Raw genomic sequence first — 14,647 nt, 5'->3', positions numbered from 1 at the left:
ACTGTTCTGCAAGATGAATTCCTGATTGATATCTACCCCCCCTGCTTATTATACAACATCTGTCTACAGGTTTAGTAATGAAATTCTACTGGATTTGGATATCTGCATCAGTAATGGTGTGAACATTAACTTTTGCCAAATAATTTGACAAATCAGAGACATGAATAAATGCCAAACAGCTTCATCTAAATAATTTATGTCTGTCCCACTACGTCATTCATATACCCTTTTGCTAATCTAACCATAAGCAGTGTGCACAAACATTCTCCACCTTAAAGTTATTACTTGTAATGAGCCAACTTAATTGGACTTGAAGGGAAAATCATTTAAGTAGTAAGACAAGATAATCAAACATGACATAGCAGGAGATGAACTCAGGACCAATCAGAGTTAGTTTGCAAGTGCTCCTCTCCATTTAATTACTCAGACTAACTTCCTTTCTGAGCTCATTCAAGCCTTCCCGCAACATGTAAAAAAGTTCTGGGAATGACCATTAGCAATGAGAATCCTATTTGCAAGTTCAAAATCTAGTCAAATATGCAGAATGTTTACTCACAGTGAACACCACTTTCAGATTGTTGAGCATATCAATCTCCTTTGGAAAACCTTTACTCCCCCATCTGACCAAGTAATTTTCACTGTTTAAAGAGAGAAAATAATAATTTGTTAATATCATTTAACAGAATTCTTCACCATGTGTCATTAAGTACTGTAGTACTGCTTAACACATAGGTGATTACTATACAGTACCACATCTTTAGATTTATAATGCATGATTTGACCATTTCTCCCACTCTCGGCATTGTTCCAGTCACTGAAAGTTTTTTCCTAAGTACGTATCTCAAAGAAAATATTGTGTTGCCATTTTTGTGCCCAAAAACAGGGATCCAAAATCATTTTAAAAGACAAAGCAAAAAAAATCCATTTCTATTTTATCTGAGTAAATATGAAACAACTTTATCAGCCCAATATTATCAATTTTTAATATTTTATTTTTGACTATTTGAATGTATAAGCTCAAAACACAGAAGACTTAATTATTTGTCAAAATATGTTGTAGGTTTACATTTACAAGTCCAGCTCCTGCACACATGTCAAAAAGTAACTAGTTTCTCTCACTTCTTGCAACAATGCATGAATAAAAAACAATTTAGGAGCCCAATCCATCACAGTACATCCACCAACCTCCCAAGATTGCATAAGTGCAGAAGGCCATATGCTTCAGAGCAGATGGAAATATCCAAGGGAAAGCACCTCTCATTTGAAAGCCAAAACAAAGAAATGAACTTCATCTTCCATGGAGTAAGTCTACTTCAACAAAGTAATTATGATTACTCTTTTTTTTGCCACCTCAAATTACCCCTTGGAATGAACTACCAAGAGAAGTGGTGAATTCTGGATAGATTGAAGTCTTCTTCAGATCAGGACTGAATGCCTTTCTGGAAGATAACTTGTTTGACTAAAAAAGCAACAAAGAGTCCTGTGGCACCTTATAGACTAACAATCTATTGGAGCATAAGCTGCGTCTGACAAAGTGAGTATTTACCGACGAAAGCTTATGCTCCAATACATCTGTTAGTCTATAAGGTGCCACAGGACTCTTTGTTCCTTTTTACAGATCCAGACTAACACAGCTACCCCTCTGATACTTATTTGACTAAAGTGTATTGGACTCAGTACAAGATATCTGGGTAAAATTTAATGGCCTGTGAAATACATGAGGTCACACTAGTGAAGCAATGGTTCCTTCTGGCCTTCAACCCTACAGATAGTACAACACTCCATCAAAATGAAACAAAATATGTCTAAAACCAATTCTCCTTACACCCACACAAAAATCTACCACCAGTTATAGTCTTAAATTTTTAAGGCCAAAAGGGACCATTCGATCATCTTTGTACAACTTCATGAATAATACTAGCAATAGGATTTCTTATCGTTTCTCTTGTATTGAGCCCAGTAACTTGGTTTGGCTAAAACATATCATCCAGAAAAGTATCCAAACCCTGATATGACAATATCAAGAGATGGAGAACCCACCACTTTTCTCGGTAGAGTGACAGTGAGGGTGATTAACCATTGGAATAAAAAATTGTGCCTTATTTCTGACTTGAATTTGTCTATTTTTAACTTTCAGCCATTGGTTCTTGTTATGCTCTTCTCCATTACCTTGACATTTTTAACTTACTGCTTGCTGAAGAAGGTATCTGCTAAAGTAAGTCTAATTCTCTTGTTCTCAGAGAGCCAAAATCAACAGCAAAACATAACCACAATTAATGTTTAGTCATTCTTTATTACAGAGTGACTGAATTCAAGATGAATGCTCAAAGACAATTCTTTACAAGACCAAAACACCAGTTCACCTTACTCGCATCAATAGTCAATTGAAGCAAATGGCTTGTTGCTTGTCTAAGGTGAGCCGGATTTGGCTCCATCTTTAATACTGAAATCTTATCCAGGATGATTTTTGTTAAAAAATGGCTGTTTGAGAAGAACACAATAAGACTAAGACAGAGAAACCACCACAATGAAAGGAGAATTATGATACATAAATATAATAGAAACTACAAAAAAGGAATCAAATGTAAGATAGTAAATTCAATACAATAGAATACAGCATGATAACATTTTGGAAGTAAGCAATTCAACATGTATGTAGTTCACCTAGATAGCAGTTGTCCTAACAGGACCACTTTTCAGACTCTTAAATCTCACAATGCTACAAGTCTAAATTTCTCTGAGTATTTTATTCCAGGCATAACAACCATTGAGAAATTAATAGAGTTAAGCCCAACAAAAATATAAGTTAAAAAGCACTACTTGAGTAACACCCATTAAGCACAAAATGTTCACCAAGAAGCATAGCAGCTATTTCATTCAGATAATCCAAAGGAAGAACGAAATAGCAAACTGGTCTGTCTCCTCCATGGTATGGCTGCATAACAGTAACCTCTGTTAACGCCACCATGATCAACTGAGGTCTAAATTAAAGTGGGAAGGGGTCCACCTCAGAGCAATGTATATAGCTGGTAGGAAGTAAAATCTGAATCTGATCATCATTTTAAGACTCCTTACTCTTATTACAGGCAATTCTGGAAGTATCCCTGATCTATCTTGAACAGAATGCCAAAGGAAGCTACAATTCCTAACTTTGCTGGCCCCTAAAAGTTGCGGACTGACTATGGTCACTAGATTTATGACTTATTACAACGATCTATAACCCACTTACAACCCCCTCAGCTTCCTCCCCCACGAATGGAAGAGTGTTATTGGGCCACTTCATCTTGAATGGTCCCTTGAAATATGAATTACCTACTTATGCTAAACAATCTGCTCCACCTTATATTTAGCTTTGACACTCAGTATGTTTCCCAGACCTGAAAAGGAGCTCTGGGTAACCTCAAAAGCTTGTCTGTTTCACCAAACAGAAGTTGGTCCAGTACAAGAGATTACTTCACTCACCTTATCTCGCTAATATCCTGGGATTGACATGGCTACAACAACACTGCATACATATTAGAAGCTATTGTCTGTTACACACTGTCCACGGAGTAGCACCACACTTATATCAGGTCAAATGGCAATTTGCTCCTTTTATTAGCCCCAAGCAATCATGTCAAAAAAATATACTGAACAGAAATTTACAAAATATCAATTGGGAAATTAACACTCCCTTTGTAGCATTTTTCAAATACAAAGTTTCTGCTGTCCTTGTTCCCCAAGAGTTACATGTCAATGAAAGTTACATACATTGGGATATAACCCCTCAGCCACCAATATCTAGCACAAACATGTGTTTTGGGCGCCTTGCTGATCAGAAATGTGCACCAGTTTATTTAGCTTTAAGAGCTTGACTGGTAGCCATCTATATAACACTAAGAGATGAATTTTGCTCTCAAAACATAAAAATCACTGAAAGAAAATTTAGTGCATTTCTGCAAGAGCTACCCTACAGAAGTAACTAGCTTCTGTCCTTTCATTTTCACAGCCCACAATCCCTTTTCTTCAGGATCTCAGTTTAGTAAATGATACAGCTGAAGTTTGAAGCTTCTTTTACAGAACATTAAGAAAATCACATAAGTGAAAACCTGCCAATCATGACTCACTCCACCAGCCACTAGTGTAATCGTCACTCAGATATCTTTCTGCTTTCCTCTGCCACTCCCTATGCATGTGAACAAATCCCAAATGAAAAAATAGCAATGCTACTACCTTGTTCTCCTTGAATTTACCTGGTTGCAATACCTACTAATTTCTGAACAGTGACTAGAGAGAGAGCGTCCTATGACTGCAGTTTATTATACTTAAAATAATAGTTTCAGTGCTTCTTTGTTCTCCTCTCAGTCCCCATTTGCTTGTTTTCACCACCTGTTGCCTCATGTGCCTGGTCAGTGAGCTCTTTGGCATTAGAGGCTGTCTTCTTTATTACATGCGTTTACAGCGCCTAGCACAGAGGAGCCTACAGGTGCAATCCCATTACCAACAACCACCACCCTCCCACCTTCTCTGTAGCAGCAGAAGGCCTTGCCCAGAGGGCACCACTACAAAGCCACAAAGGCCAAGATCTCAAGGGCAAAGAGCTGGAACTCTACTGGGTTCCCCTGCACCAGACTCCAGCATTTAGGGATTTGCCCCTTTTAAATTTTACCCATTGTTTGCTGTCTTCCTATTTGGAAAGGAGAAAGTCTCCTTATGCAAGTTTACAAGAAGTTACTAGTTTTGTCAAAACTACTTCTTCCCAAAAGCATACAACTTGTCAAAGAATGAATCCAATACAGCAAATCTCAGACTGAGTTTATAATCCAAATATAAGAATTGCTCAATAGAAAGGGTGCATGTGTGTATGTCTTATGTATGCGTTCTACTGCTCCAGTCCTAATCCTGAAATCCAGTATTGTTTGACTCTCTTATATGGTCCAACATATAAACATAATCCCCTGCTTTTCCCATCAATAGAATTTCTTTCATACTAATCACCTAGGCACTGGTAGTCAAGGTGATGGAAACTCTCATAATCAAACACATTTTAGCTGCTGATGGTCAGATGTTTGTATTCTCCATTGCCTGTTGTAAAAACTTCTATTTTGGCAATGAGGCAAAGGAACATTTTTCACAGCAGCGAACTGTCCGTCTACTGAATCTCTGTAGCTGCCTTGAGGTTGTCTGCCTACCAGCGATAACAGTGACCTTGACTTTTATTTTTTTCTACAGATTTGAACAATCAGCTCAGCCTCTGCCCAAATGTGTTACTGTTTTGATTGAGTGGTTAAGGCTGGACTTAGACCAGTCATACAGAACTCACAAAATTTGATGCCTCACTTGCTACACTGACTGCAAGTAGTTTATTCCAAACGAAGACTGAACAAACTCTAAACAAACTGCCTTAACATTTCATTAATCTTTGCTCAAGAAATCCTACACAATGCAGAAATCAGTCAGCTCTGAAGCAACATCAGCAGTCACTTAAGATTTCAGAGCACACTCAAGCCAAGACAATCTGGTCCATTTGCCCTCAATATAATTTATTTGTTTGCTATTACACAATACTCCAGCCTAGCATCACGAGATTCCAGCAGTGCATGTGGTTTTTCCTTTTAAAAACTTTCTTGTACAGTTTTCCCATTTGTGTGTGCATTGGCCATTACACTCCCTCTCCAGTTTGACCAACTCTCTTTACTATTCGTTCTCCAGGGGAAAATAATATAGCCTACCTTATAATTGTATGTTTCTGGGGATCATATAATGACATGAAGAGTTCTGCATCCTCTCCTATTCGGCATACAAAGTTTCTTACAAAGACGTAAAGGCTGTAGGTGGGGGATGAGGAGATGCGGGAGTACGTTCCATAGTCCGGCTGATCCTTTGACTACACACAGAAGGAGGAAAATTATTAATTAGACCAAACTAATTTGAATGCCAGGAAGACCTGCACTTACTGCTCTATACTCAAGGTTCATCTGAAAATGGCCCAGTTCTGCTCTCAATTTAAGCAACACGGTAGGGTAGAATTTAGCCTAAAACATTTATCACACTTTACACAGTTTTTTCTAGCACCTAACCACTGCTCCAAATGTTCCTAAGATGCTGGGTGGTGCATAAGAAGTTCACACACATACACAGCCTGTATGAACAAGGTGATGAGCAGCGAATCTGTTCCTGGACTGTCCTTAAAGAAAGTATATATGAGACCCTCTGATATTTTAATCAGTGTTTGCACCTGGCATCACTACATGTTTAAAGAAAGAATACAATACAATTCTCTAGAAGTGACTCAGGTTAGCAGGGCTTTAATCTGTCTTGTATCACTTATGATGATCCTTCCATATTTGGGAAGCATAGTTTGTTCAACTGAGCTTCTGATGACAACAAGGCATGTGGTGTTAAATATTGATTTATGATACATTATTCACAGTAGTCATGATTTGGAGATTTCATAACTCACTCAAACGTCTTTTTCTTCTTTAACATATGCCTCATTTTATTTACATTGTGATTAATAAGCAAAAAAAAGCCCAAACCTTACATCACTTGATAGTTCTCAGGATACATTTAATATTTATAAAGACAATGAAGTGTAACCATGTGAACCATGTTTTAAAATGTGACTGCAAATTATTTGTGTGCTCTGATCATTTAGACCTTGACACCATCAGCAAGCATACCAAGAGTTGTTACATTTACCAACTTCCTCTCTCATATGCATTAAACCTTTTGGCTCAGTCGGACCAACTAACTGGCAGTAGCTTATATCCCATGGCCAGTATTTTCAAGACATGGGACCTAAATAAAGCTCCTAAATCCCAGGTAAGTGGCCAAAATTCAATAGGAGCAGCAACTGAAAAACACATTGTATATTGGAAAACATAATCCCAACTATACATATACAATGACGGGGTCGAAATTAGCTGTTACCACTCAAGAAAGATAAGAGAGTCACTATGGATAGTTCTCTGAAAATATCCACTCAATGTGCGTGGCAGTCAAAAAAGCAAACAGAATGTTGGGAATCATTAAAAAAGGGATAGATAATAAGACAGACAATATCATATTGCCTCTATATAAATCCATGGTATGCCCATATCTTCAATACTGTATGCAGATGTGGTCACCCCATCTCAAAAAAAAGATATATTGGACTTGGAAAAGGTTCAGAAAAGGGCAACAGAAATTATTAGGGGTATGGAACGACTGCCGTATGAAGAGAGATTAATAAGACTGGGGCTTTTCAGTTTGGAAAAGAGACGACGAAGGGGGAATATGATAGAGGTCTATAAAATATGACAGGTTTGGAGAAAGTAAATAAGAAAGTGTTATTTACTCCTTTTCATAACACAAGGACTAGGGGCCACCAAATGAAATTAATAGGCAGCAGGTTTAAAACAAACAAAAGGAAGTATTTCTTCACACAATGCACAGTCAACCTGTGGAACTCCTTGCCAGAGGATGTTGTGAAGGCCAAGACTATAACAGCATTCAAAAAAGAACTAGATACATTCATAGAGGATAGGTCCATCAATGGCTATTAATCAGGATGGGCAGGGATGATGTCCCTAGCCTCTGTTTGCCAGAAGCTGGGAATGGGTGACAGGGAACGGATCACTTGATGATTACCTGTTCTGTTCATTCCCTCTGGGGCACCTGGCATTGGCCACTGTCAGAAGACAGGATACTGAGCTAGATGGACCATTGGTCTGACCATTCTTATGTTCTAATTCTACAAGCCAGCAGTTGCGGAAGTCAGACCACATCGGAGCCTTGCCATTTATTTGAGAATCTTATTTTAGGCACCGAGTTTTGACATCTTGGCCCATGTATTTAATCCAGTTCCAGTCACTAACACTCATGTCTATTCTTCAGTTGTTGGGTTAGACCAACAGTTGCACTTTTTCATCTTATTCAATGCATGGAGAAACTCGCTGAAGTCACTGTTAGGCAAATTTTGATAGTCTGGTAAAACAAAGTAAATATTGACAGCTGAGGTGACATGTTCCATATTTATCAAGTAGGGATCAGAAACTGCTCCTTTAAATCAGTGGCAAAACTCCCATTGGTTTTACTGGGAGAAAGATCAAGTTTAAACAAACAGATAACACCTTGTAAACTGAATTAACACTTTCTGAAAGGAAGGGCCAATTTTGGCAAATTGTTCATACCATTTCTTCTTTAATCCGCTCTGTAATTTTATTAGTAGCTTCTTCATGTGCATGAAATAGGCTAATGACGCTGGTTTTATCTGGATCCAAGATATTTCCATCTTCATCTCTAACTATTAGATCTAGCTCAAGTATCCTGTGGAGATTAAAAAAGAAGCACTCCATAAAACATGATAATTTTCTTCTAGAACAAATTATATTCAACTGACGGTCTTTGAAATTGGATTCATAATAAGCTGCTTGGAATGTTGAAGCAGTCAGTTTAGTCTAATAAAACAAGGAGAACATATATAATTTAAGTAATACATCTGATGACACTATTTTGTTGAAGATACTTATCAAAAAAAAAAAGAAACATCTTTCCCCACAGTTTTTTTTCCAAGCTTCGGTTTTCCCTTTACAGACCCATATTAGGGTTTTTTATACTGCCATCTAACCCTATAGTATACAAGTGCCTATCGTGTAAAATTGAGCAACAGCCAAACCACTGGTAGACTTCATGAAGTCCTTATTAGGGTATAAACCTTCCCCAGTAGAGTGATTAAGTATCTCTGTCTGTCCCCTCCAATTTCATGTTACCCTGTTTCACCCTCTCAGTGTGCTCCATTTGGCTTCAGCCCTTTCTGCCAAATTCCATTCCTCTGCCAAACATTCCCCACCCTCTCCATTGTCCTTGGTCCTTCCACGATAGTGTTGGGACTCTCCTCCTCCGCTCCAGATCCCTTACCCACTGATTCTCCTTTGCATCCGACTGTCTCCCTCTTTTTCTACTCAGGGTCTCACTCTCTCAAGACTCCAAATACCTCACCACAGAGTGTGTCTTCCATGTACTGAAGTCTGCCCCATTCCAGTTTCTAGCTTGTTCTTAGAGCCCTGCTCTCCTTGGAACAAACACAGTCTGTGTCCCAGCACTTTCCTTCTGGCACCCCAGCAACTCCCCAGGTGACCCATTCTGCCCCAGCACCTCCTCACTCATCTTGTGTGCCCACAACAATTCCTCACTGCCTTCCTCAGACTGACACCCTCCACCCCCAACACCTGAGCCTCCCCCAGAGCCAACAGATTTAAATTCAAGCTGTTAAATTATCAATTGTCATCGTGATTTCAATCAGCAAGCAGGGAACCCTGATTTAAATTATTGATTTTAATCAGCTTTTGCATTTGTACTTTTTAGTTATTTTCCTAAGGAAAGGTTGATTCTCATTAGTTGGGAATCATTGAAACATATTATCTGTAGCTAATGACAATCTTTACACTACATTTGATGCTTCTTTTTGCTAACCAGGACAACACACCATATCTATATACATTTATTTAGGTAATTGTATAGCTTACCTTATTTTATTCGGGTGCTTTTTTTTTTACATTTTTATTATGTTAAACAATGGTGAATGGTGTATTTCTTATTTACTAAATTATTTAATTTCTTCCTTGTGATTTGAGTTAAGGTCTATTTGGATGGAAATGTGAATTCAATTAAAATGTAAAAAATATTTTTAAATGTTAAGTAAAACTATCATAAGAGTGCTAGATAGTTTAGTAATTTTTTCTTAAACATGTTTTTCATTTTAAAATGATTATACAAAGGAATTATTACCTTGAGTTAATGAACTGAACTCAGTGTCTGGTCACCATATCCTTCAAGATTTTAAAACCATGAGATGTCATCCTCTCACACCTAGTATTTATTCATATATTCTAAGAAGAAAACAAGCTTTCCTGCTTTTTCAGCTTCCAGTTGGTTTCTTAATTTTGAATGAACAAGTCATTGACTTGACCTAGCTAAACAGACTGAAAAGAAGAAAATATTCTCTCTGCACCTGCATCATGTTTCTGTTGAGTCTACAGATGGTAGAGGATTTGAAGCTGGAGTGGGGGCGGGGTCTAAAGAGCTCCATTTAATAATTCAGTTAATGTCAACATAAAACTACCATCTATTTTCACAAAAGCAACTGAAAGATATCAACTGAAAAAAAAATCTTTCCTCTGAATTAAATCAGAGCTCACAAGATACATTTGTGAAAATGTCTGATTCATACATTAATTACTCATGCTTTGTACTTTTGTGTAGTTTACTCAAGCCTTGTGAATGCACAATTTGCCTTCAGGGATCATTAAACCCATTATTCACCTTTGTTATGCAACACTGTATCTCAGATGATTCCGCTCCATGTAAACTCCCCAAACTAACATGTTCAGACCTAAGTGGAAAATTGCTGAATATGTTTATATTAAGAGCGACACCCACATAAGCTCATGGGTAGACTCAGCAGAAACATGGTACAGTGGTAACCAGCAGTGTCTGAATCAGAACAGGTGTCTCACTCCATAAATGAAAACAAGCTACCATCAGCAAAAGCAAACCACCTCTTTCCCTACAAAAAATAGCTTTCCCCATCTGAACCTGAGGGAAATTTAATCCCTGATTCTGTGGGTACAATCACTGTAGGCTAGGTACACACTTCCCTGTCACCTAATGTCGGCTGTGTAAGTTACAGTAAATGCAGGCCACAGACAACCCATGATGTTCAATCGTACACAGACCCTGGAACTGCCACTACCAGAGCCATTTGCAACAGTTCAAGGTACAAGTAATGGACAGAGGCAAAAAGTCTGCCACCCAACAGTGGAAACTGGTTTGCAAAGCTCTCACTCACATCTCAGGCAATGCAACACCACTCAGCTCTGCCCCTGTATTGCCCTGTGCTTGAGCTATGCTGTGGTGACTCTGCATCAGGGAGAAGCAATGAAAATATGAGTGAAGCTACCATCAAACCCACAGGTATTTCACTTGTATTACCAGGTTCCCAAACAGTCTCAATGGGCTTGGCCTGGAAACTTCAAATTATTTTTTTCTCTCGTCATCTTCATCAGGATTTTGTTCACTTCAGGTTCTTATACTTTACCTATGACCATCGCATTTCAGCACCTTTGTTCAGGTGGCAGCATGGTATTACAACCACCAGGCATCTTGTATGGGACTGGAGCTTGCCTTTGTTTGTGGGCATGTGTGAACATGCTAAGATTGAATATATATATATTAAATATAAAACTGTCCAACCTAGAACTGATCCTTCCAATATGATCAACCTAGAACTGATCCTTCCTGTGTCTGCATAAGCAACAGAGATCATGCATCCTGAAATGTTTGATTCTAAATAGGGGAGCAGCTGAAAATTCTGGATGTCCCTGTTCAAGAAAGGGTGACCACGACTGCAAGGGAACATAGAGTCTGCTGCTGCAGCAGGGATCGTAGGGGAGTGGTCTGCCAAAAAGGATGTGTAGGTACCAAATATTTGCAAGCTAGGGACATAGAAACAGGGAAAATTCCCCCCCACACACTCTATACCAGTGACATGTCTGAAAATAATGGAGTTATTCCCAGTACTCGTTTAGCACAAGGAAAAACGTACTTGTTGCCATAGTCAATTTTGGAGGTGACTTTCTGTTTGAGTTCTTTCAGTTCATCTTTGGGCAGTGTTCCCGACAGAAGCTGTGACCTCCACTCCATTAGGTCGTACATCATAGATTGCACCTGCTGGAACCGCTCTTTTTTGTTTGCCTGAAATACAAAGTGTTCACATTTGGGACTTGGTTTCATTTCAGCTTCCTACATTGTCCTTCATTGTATACTAGGTATTCAATTCAAAATAGTTTAACCTCTACATTGCTACGGGTTCAAAGCCCGGGGATGGTAATTGTGTGATTGGATGGAGGTTGGAAGTAGTTTTGTTTTGTGAATTTTACAGTGTTATTTAAAGGGTACTAAATCTGCAGGAGAAGAAAGCCCCAGCTAGAGAATAAGGGAGGTGATATTACATATGTATACCGCACTGGTTAGACCAATATCAAAATACTGATCACACAGTTCTGGTGTCCATCTTTTTTTAAAAGTGCAAAACTGGAGAGGGGGCAAAGAAGAGCCACAAAAACTATTCAAAGACTGCAGACAATGCCCTACACTGAGCAATTTAATCTGTTTAGTTTACCAAAAAGGAGATTAATTGAGTCTCCTGCTGAAGTCCAAGTACCATCACTGGGGCAGAGGGAAAAACACTGAATGCAAAAAAGGGCTCTCCAATATAACAAAGAGGCATAACAAGAATGAATTGTTGGCAAGGTGGAGACTGGCTGCCTTTCTGGAGGATATTCGGAAGAGGGTCTTGAATCGAGGTCTCACAAATCAAAAATGACTGTCCTAAAAAATTGGCTATTCTGGTCTCTCCCCATGTCTGCAAAAGCTCTATCCTGGCCGAGAGAAACCTTCCCAACAAACAAGTGTCAGTTTTGACAATTTGCCATTTTCAGACGAAAAAAAGTTTATTGCACATTTCCTGATCTACCTGCATCCTCCTCCTTGAAGCGCACATACTGCACAGGCCAAATATATTATGCAAAATGAGCCAGACACAGGAGACTAATTATCTAAAAGCATGAAGTTCAACTACTTCTAAGCAACAATTATAAGCCATGTCATTTATTTTAATACTACTGGAGAACAACGTAGTGACCCAAATACTCAGATGAAGAGATCATTTCTTAATTAAATCTTCTCTCAAATCCCATCTTGTATTCCAGAAATAAAACAAAGGCAATTACAATGACAGCTTGATACATATAAATAAGCCTATTTAACATGCATAATGTAGCATCCCTGGATACCAAGCATTTTTCTCACCAATCTTCCATCTAATTTTAGTCAGGGCAAAAACTTCTCCTCACCACATAGAGTTGTTTCCAAATGCTTCCCCATTCCCATAATGTAGTGGTAACTTCTTGCACCAATGGAATTTCAGCAGGTACTATATTCTCTGTATTTCTAAGGAGACGGGAAAAAGTGACAAATTAACATGACTAAAACCTAACAAACCAACTGTGAAGTATTTGTCACTTAATGTCCTAGAACTTAGTTCTTAGACAGTGATGATCCATCCATTAGGAAGATAAAATGACAATTAATACCTACGTTCTCTGTCTCCGTAGCTTGTGTAGTTAAAACTAATCAGATATTTTTATTCCTTTTTAATGAGGTTGCAATTCAGTTATTCCATTCCCACTTCCCAATTAATAAAAGCCCAGTATAAACTGAAGAGTCATGTACCAAGTAGATATCTACTTTCATTTTAGATAGAAGCAGTCTAAAATTCATTAACGTCAATTAACCAAATGCAACAGTGATAATGAAATACCTTTTCTTTTCAACAGTAACTTCTTTGATGTGGATAAAAGATTTAGGAAATATTCCCTATTGGAAACAAAACCAAACACACATATTTGTCATTCTACTCCAATGTTTCTTAAAACAATAAATTCAAGTTATTCCAAAACACTAAACCATGCCATTACCATAGTGATTTTCCCTGTTTATTAACCATGGAAAGCAGACCTTAAATGTGTCTTGAATTCCTCCAACTAGGCAATCAAATCCTGGGTTTTGGTCCAAAGTTATTTATACTTCAAACACATACCTGGTGATACTTTTGTTGCCACCTCTCTCTTTTTGCAACAAGAAGATAAAATAGACTCCTTAAGTACACACATAATGGTGATGTACTATAAATGGACAGTTTCTCTTTATACATCAATTTTGCTGCTCCTTAAGGCAGTTTGCAATTTTTACTGTGCCCAAAAAGGCTTCCTATTGCAAAACATTAAGTAAGTATCTGTAGTCACCCCTCCTGCCCAAGACACTCACAAGGCTATTGGGAAGTAAACAAGTAATTATTTATAGGAACTTTGATAAATATTGTTTGGTTGCAACTGGATATTTTTAAGAGATTACAAGTTTGGTTGATAAAAGTAATGGTGCTGAAGTGAATACTTATATTTCTGAAAGTCAATTGACTTGGGACTGCACAACATTTTGATTCAGCTAGAATGACTTTGAGACTGGTCAGTTAGCCAGTGTTCAATCCATTCCATGTGTCATGTTAATTTTTCTAATTGTAAACTAAGGTGGTCAGAGACACAATACCATACTCCAAGTGTCCCTAAACTTCCAGCTACTGAAAGTTGGGACTGGATGACAAGAGATGGATCACTCAAAATTCCACTCTTCTGTTCATTTCCTCTGCAGGATCTGGCACTGGCCCCTGTGAGAGACTGAATACTGGGCTAGATTGACCATTGGTCTTACCCAGCATTCTTAAAAGGGGAATCATTATCAAGCTGGTATGTTTTGGGGAGGGATCCTGAAGGGATTGCTTCTTGGTCCTATGCTATTTAACCTTTTCATCAGTGACCTGGAAGAAAAAGCAAATTACTGATAAAGTTTGCAGGTGGCAAAGATTGGGGGAATGGTAAATAATGAAGAGTCACTGACACAGAGTAATCTGAATCACTTGGTAAGCAGGGCTCCATCAACATGCATTAAGACCAACAGATGTAAAAAGTCAGACCCTAGGAACAAAGAAAATAGGCCATCCTTACAAGACTTTATCCTAGGACACACTGACTTTGAAAAAGACTTGGCTCTCATGATGGATAATCAGCTC

General features: G+C 38.3%; 1 protein-coding gene across 3 annotated transcripts in view; it reads right to left on the bottom strand.

Moving 5' to 3' along the window:
• DOCK2 (dedicator of cytokinesis 2) overlaps window positions 1-14,647 on the bottom strand; it is a 509,152-nt gene that overhangs the window by 438,191 nt on the left and 56,314 nt on the right. For all 3 annotated transcript variants that reach the window (XM_039483819.1, XM_039483820.1, XM_039483824.1), the window contains exons 4-9: window positions 13,343-13,398; window positions 12,876-12,972; window positions 11,567-11,715; window positions 8,154-8,289; window positions 5,712-5,866; window positions 557-638 (exon numbers count right to left, since the gene is read on the bottom strand). In XM_039483819.1, the coding sequence (XP_039339753.1) occupies window positions 557-638; window positions 5,712-5,866; window positions 8,154-8,289; window positions 11,567-11,715; window positions 12,876-12,972; window positions 13,343-13,398 (675 nt within the window). The remainder of the gene's footprint in view (window positions 1-556; window positions 639-5,711; window positions 5,867-8,153; window positions 8,290-11,566; window positions 11,716-12,875; window positions 12,973-13,342; window positions 13,399-14,647) is intronic.

Source organism: Mauremys reevesii, linkage group 8, assembly GCF_016161935.1.
Source record: "Mauremys reevesii isolate NIE-2019 linkage group 8, ASM1616193v1, whole genome shotgun sequence".
Lineage (NCBI taxonomy): Eukaryota > Metazoa > Chordata > Testudines > Geoemydidae > Mauremys > Mauremys reevesii.
The sequence above is the reverse complement of the archived record's forward strand: the minus strand, read 5'-3'. Positions and strand labels throughout refer to the sequence as shown.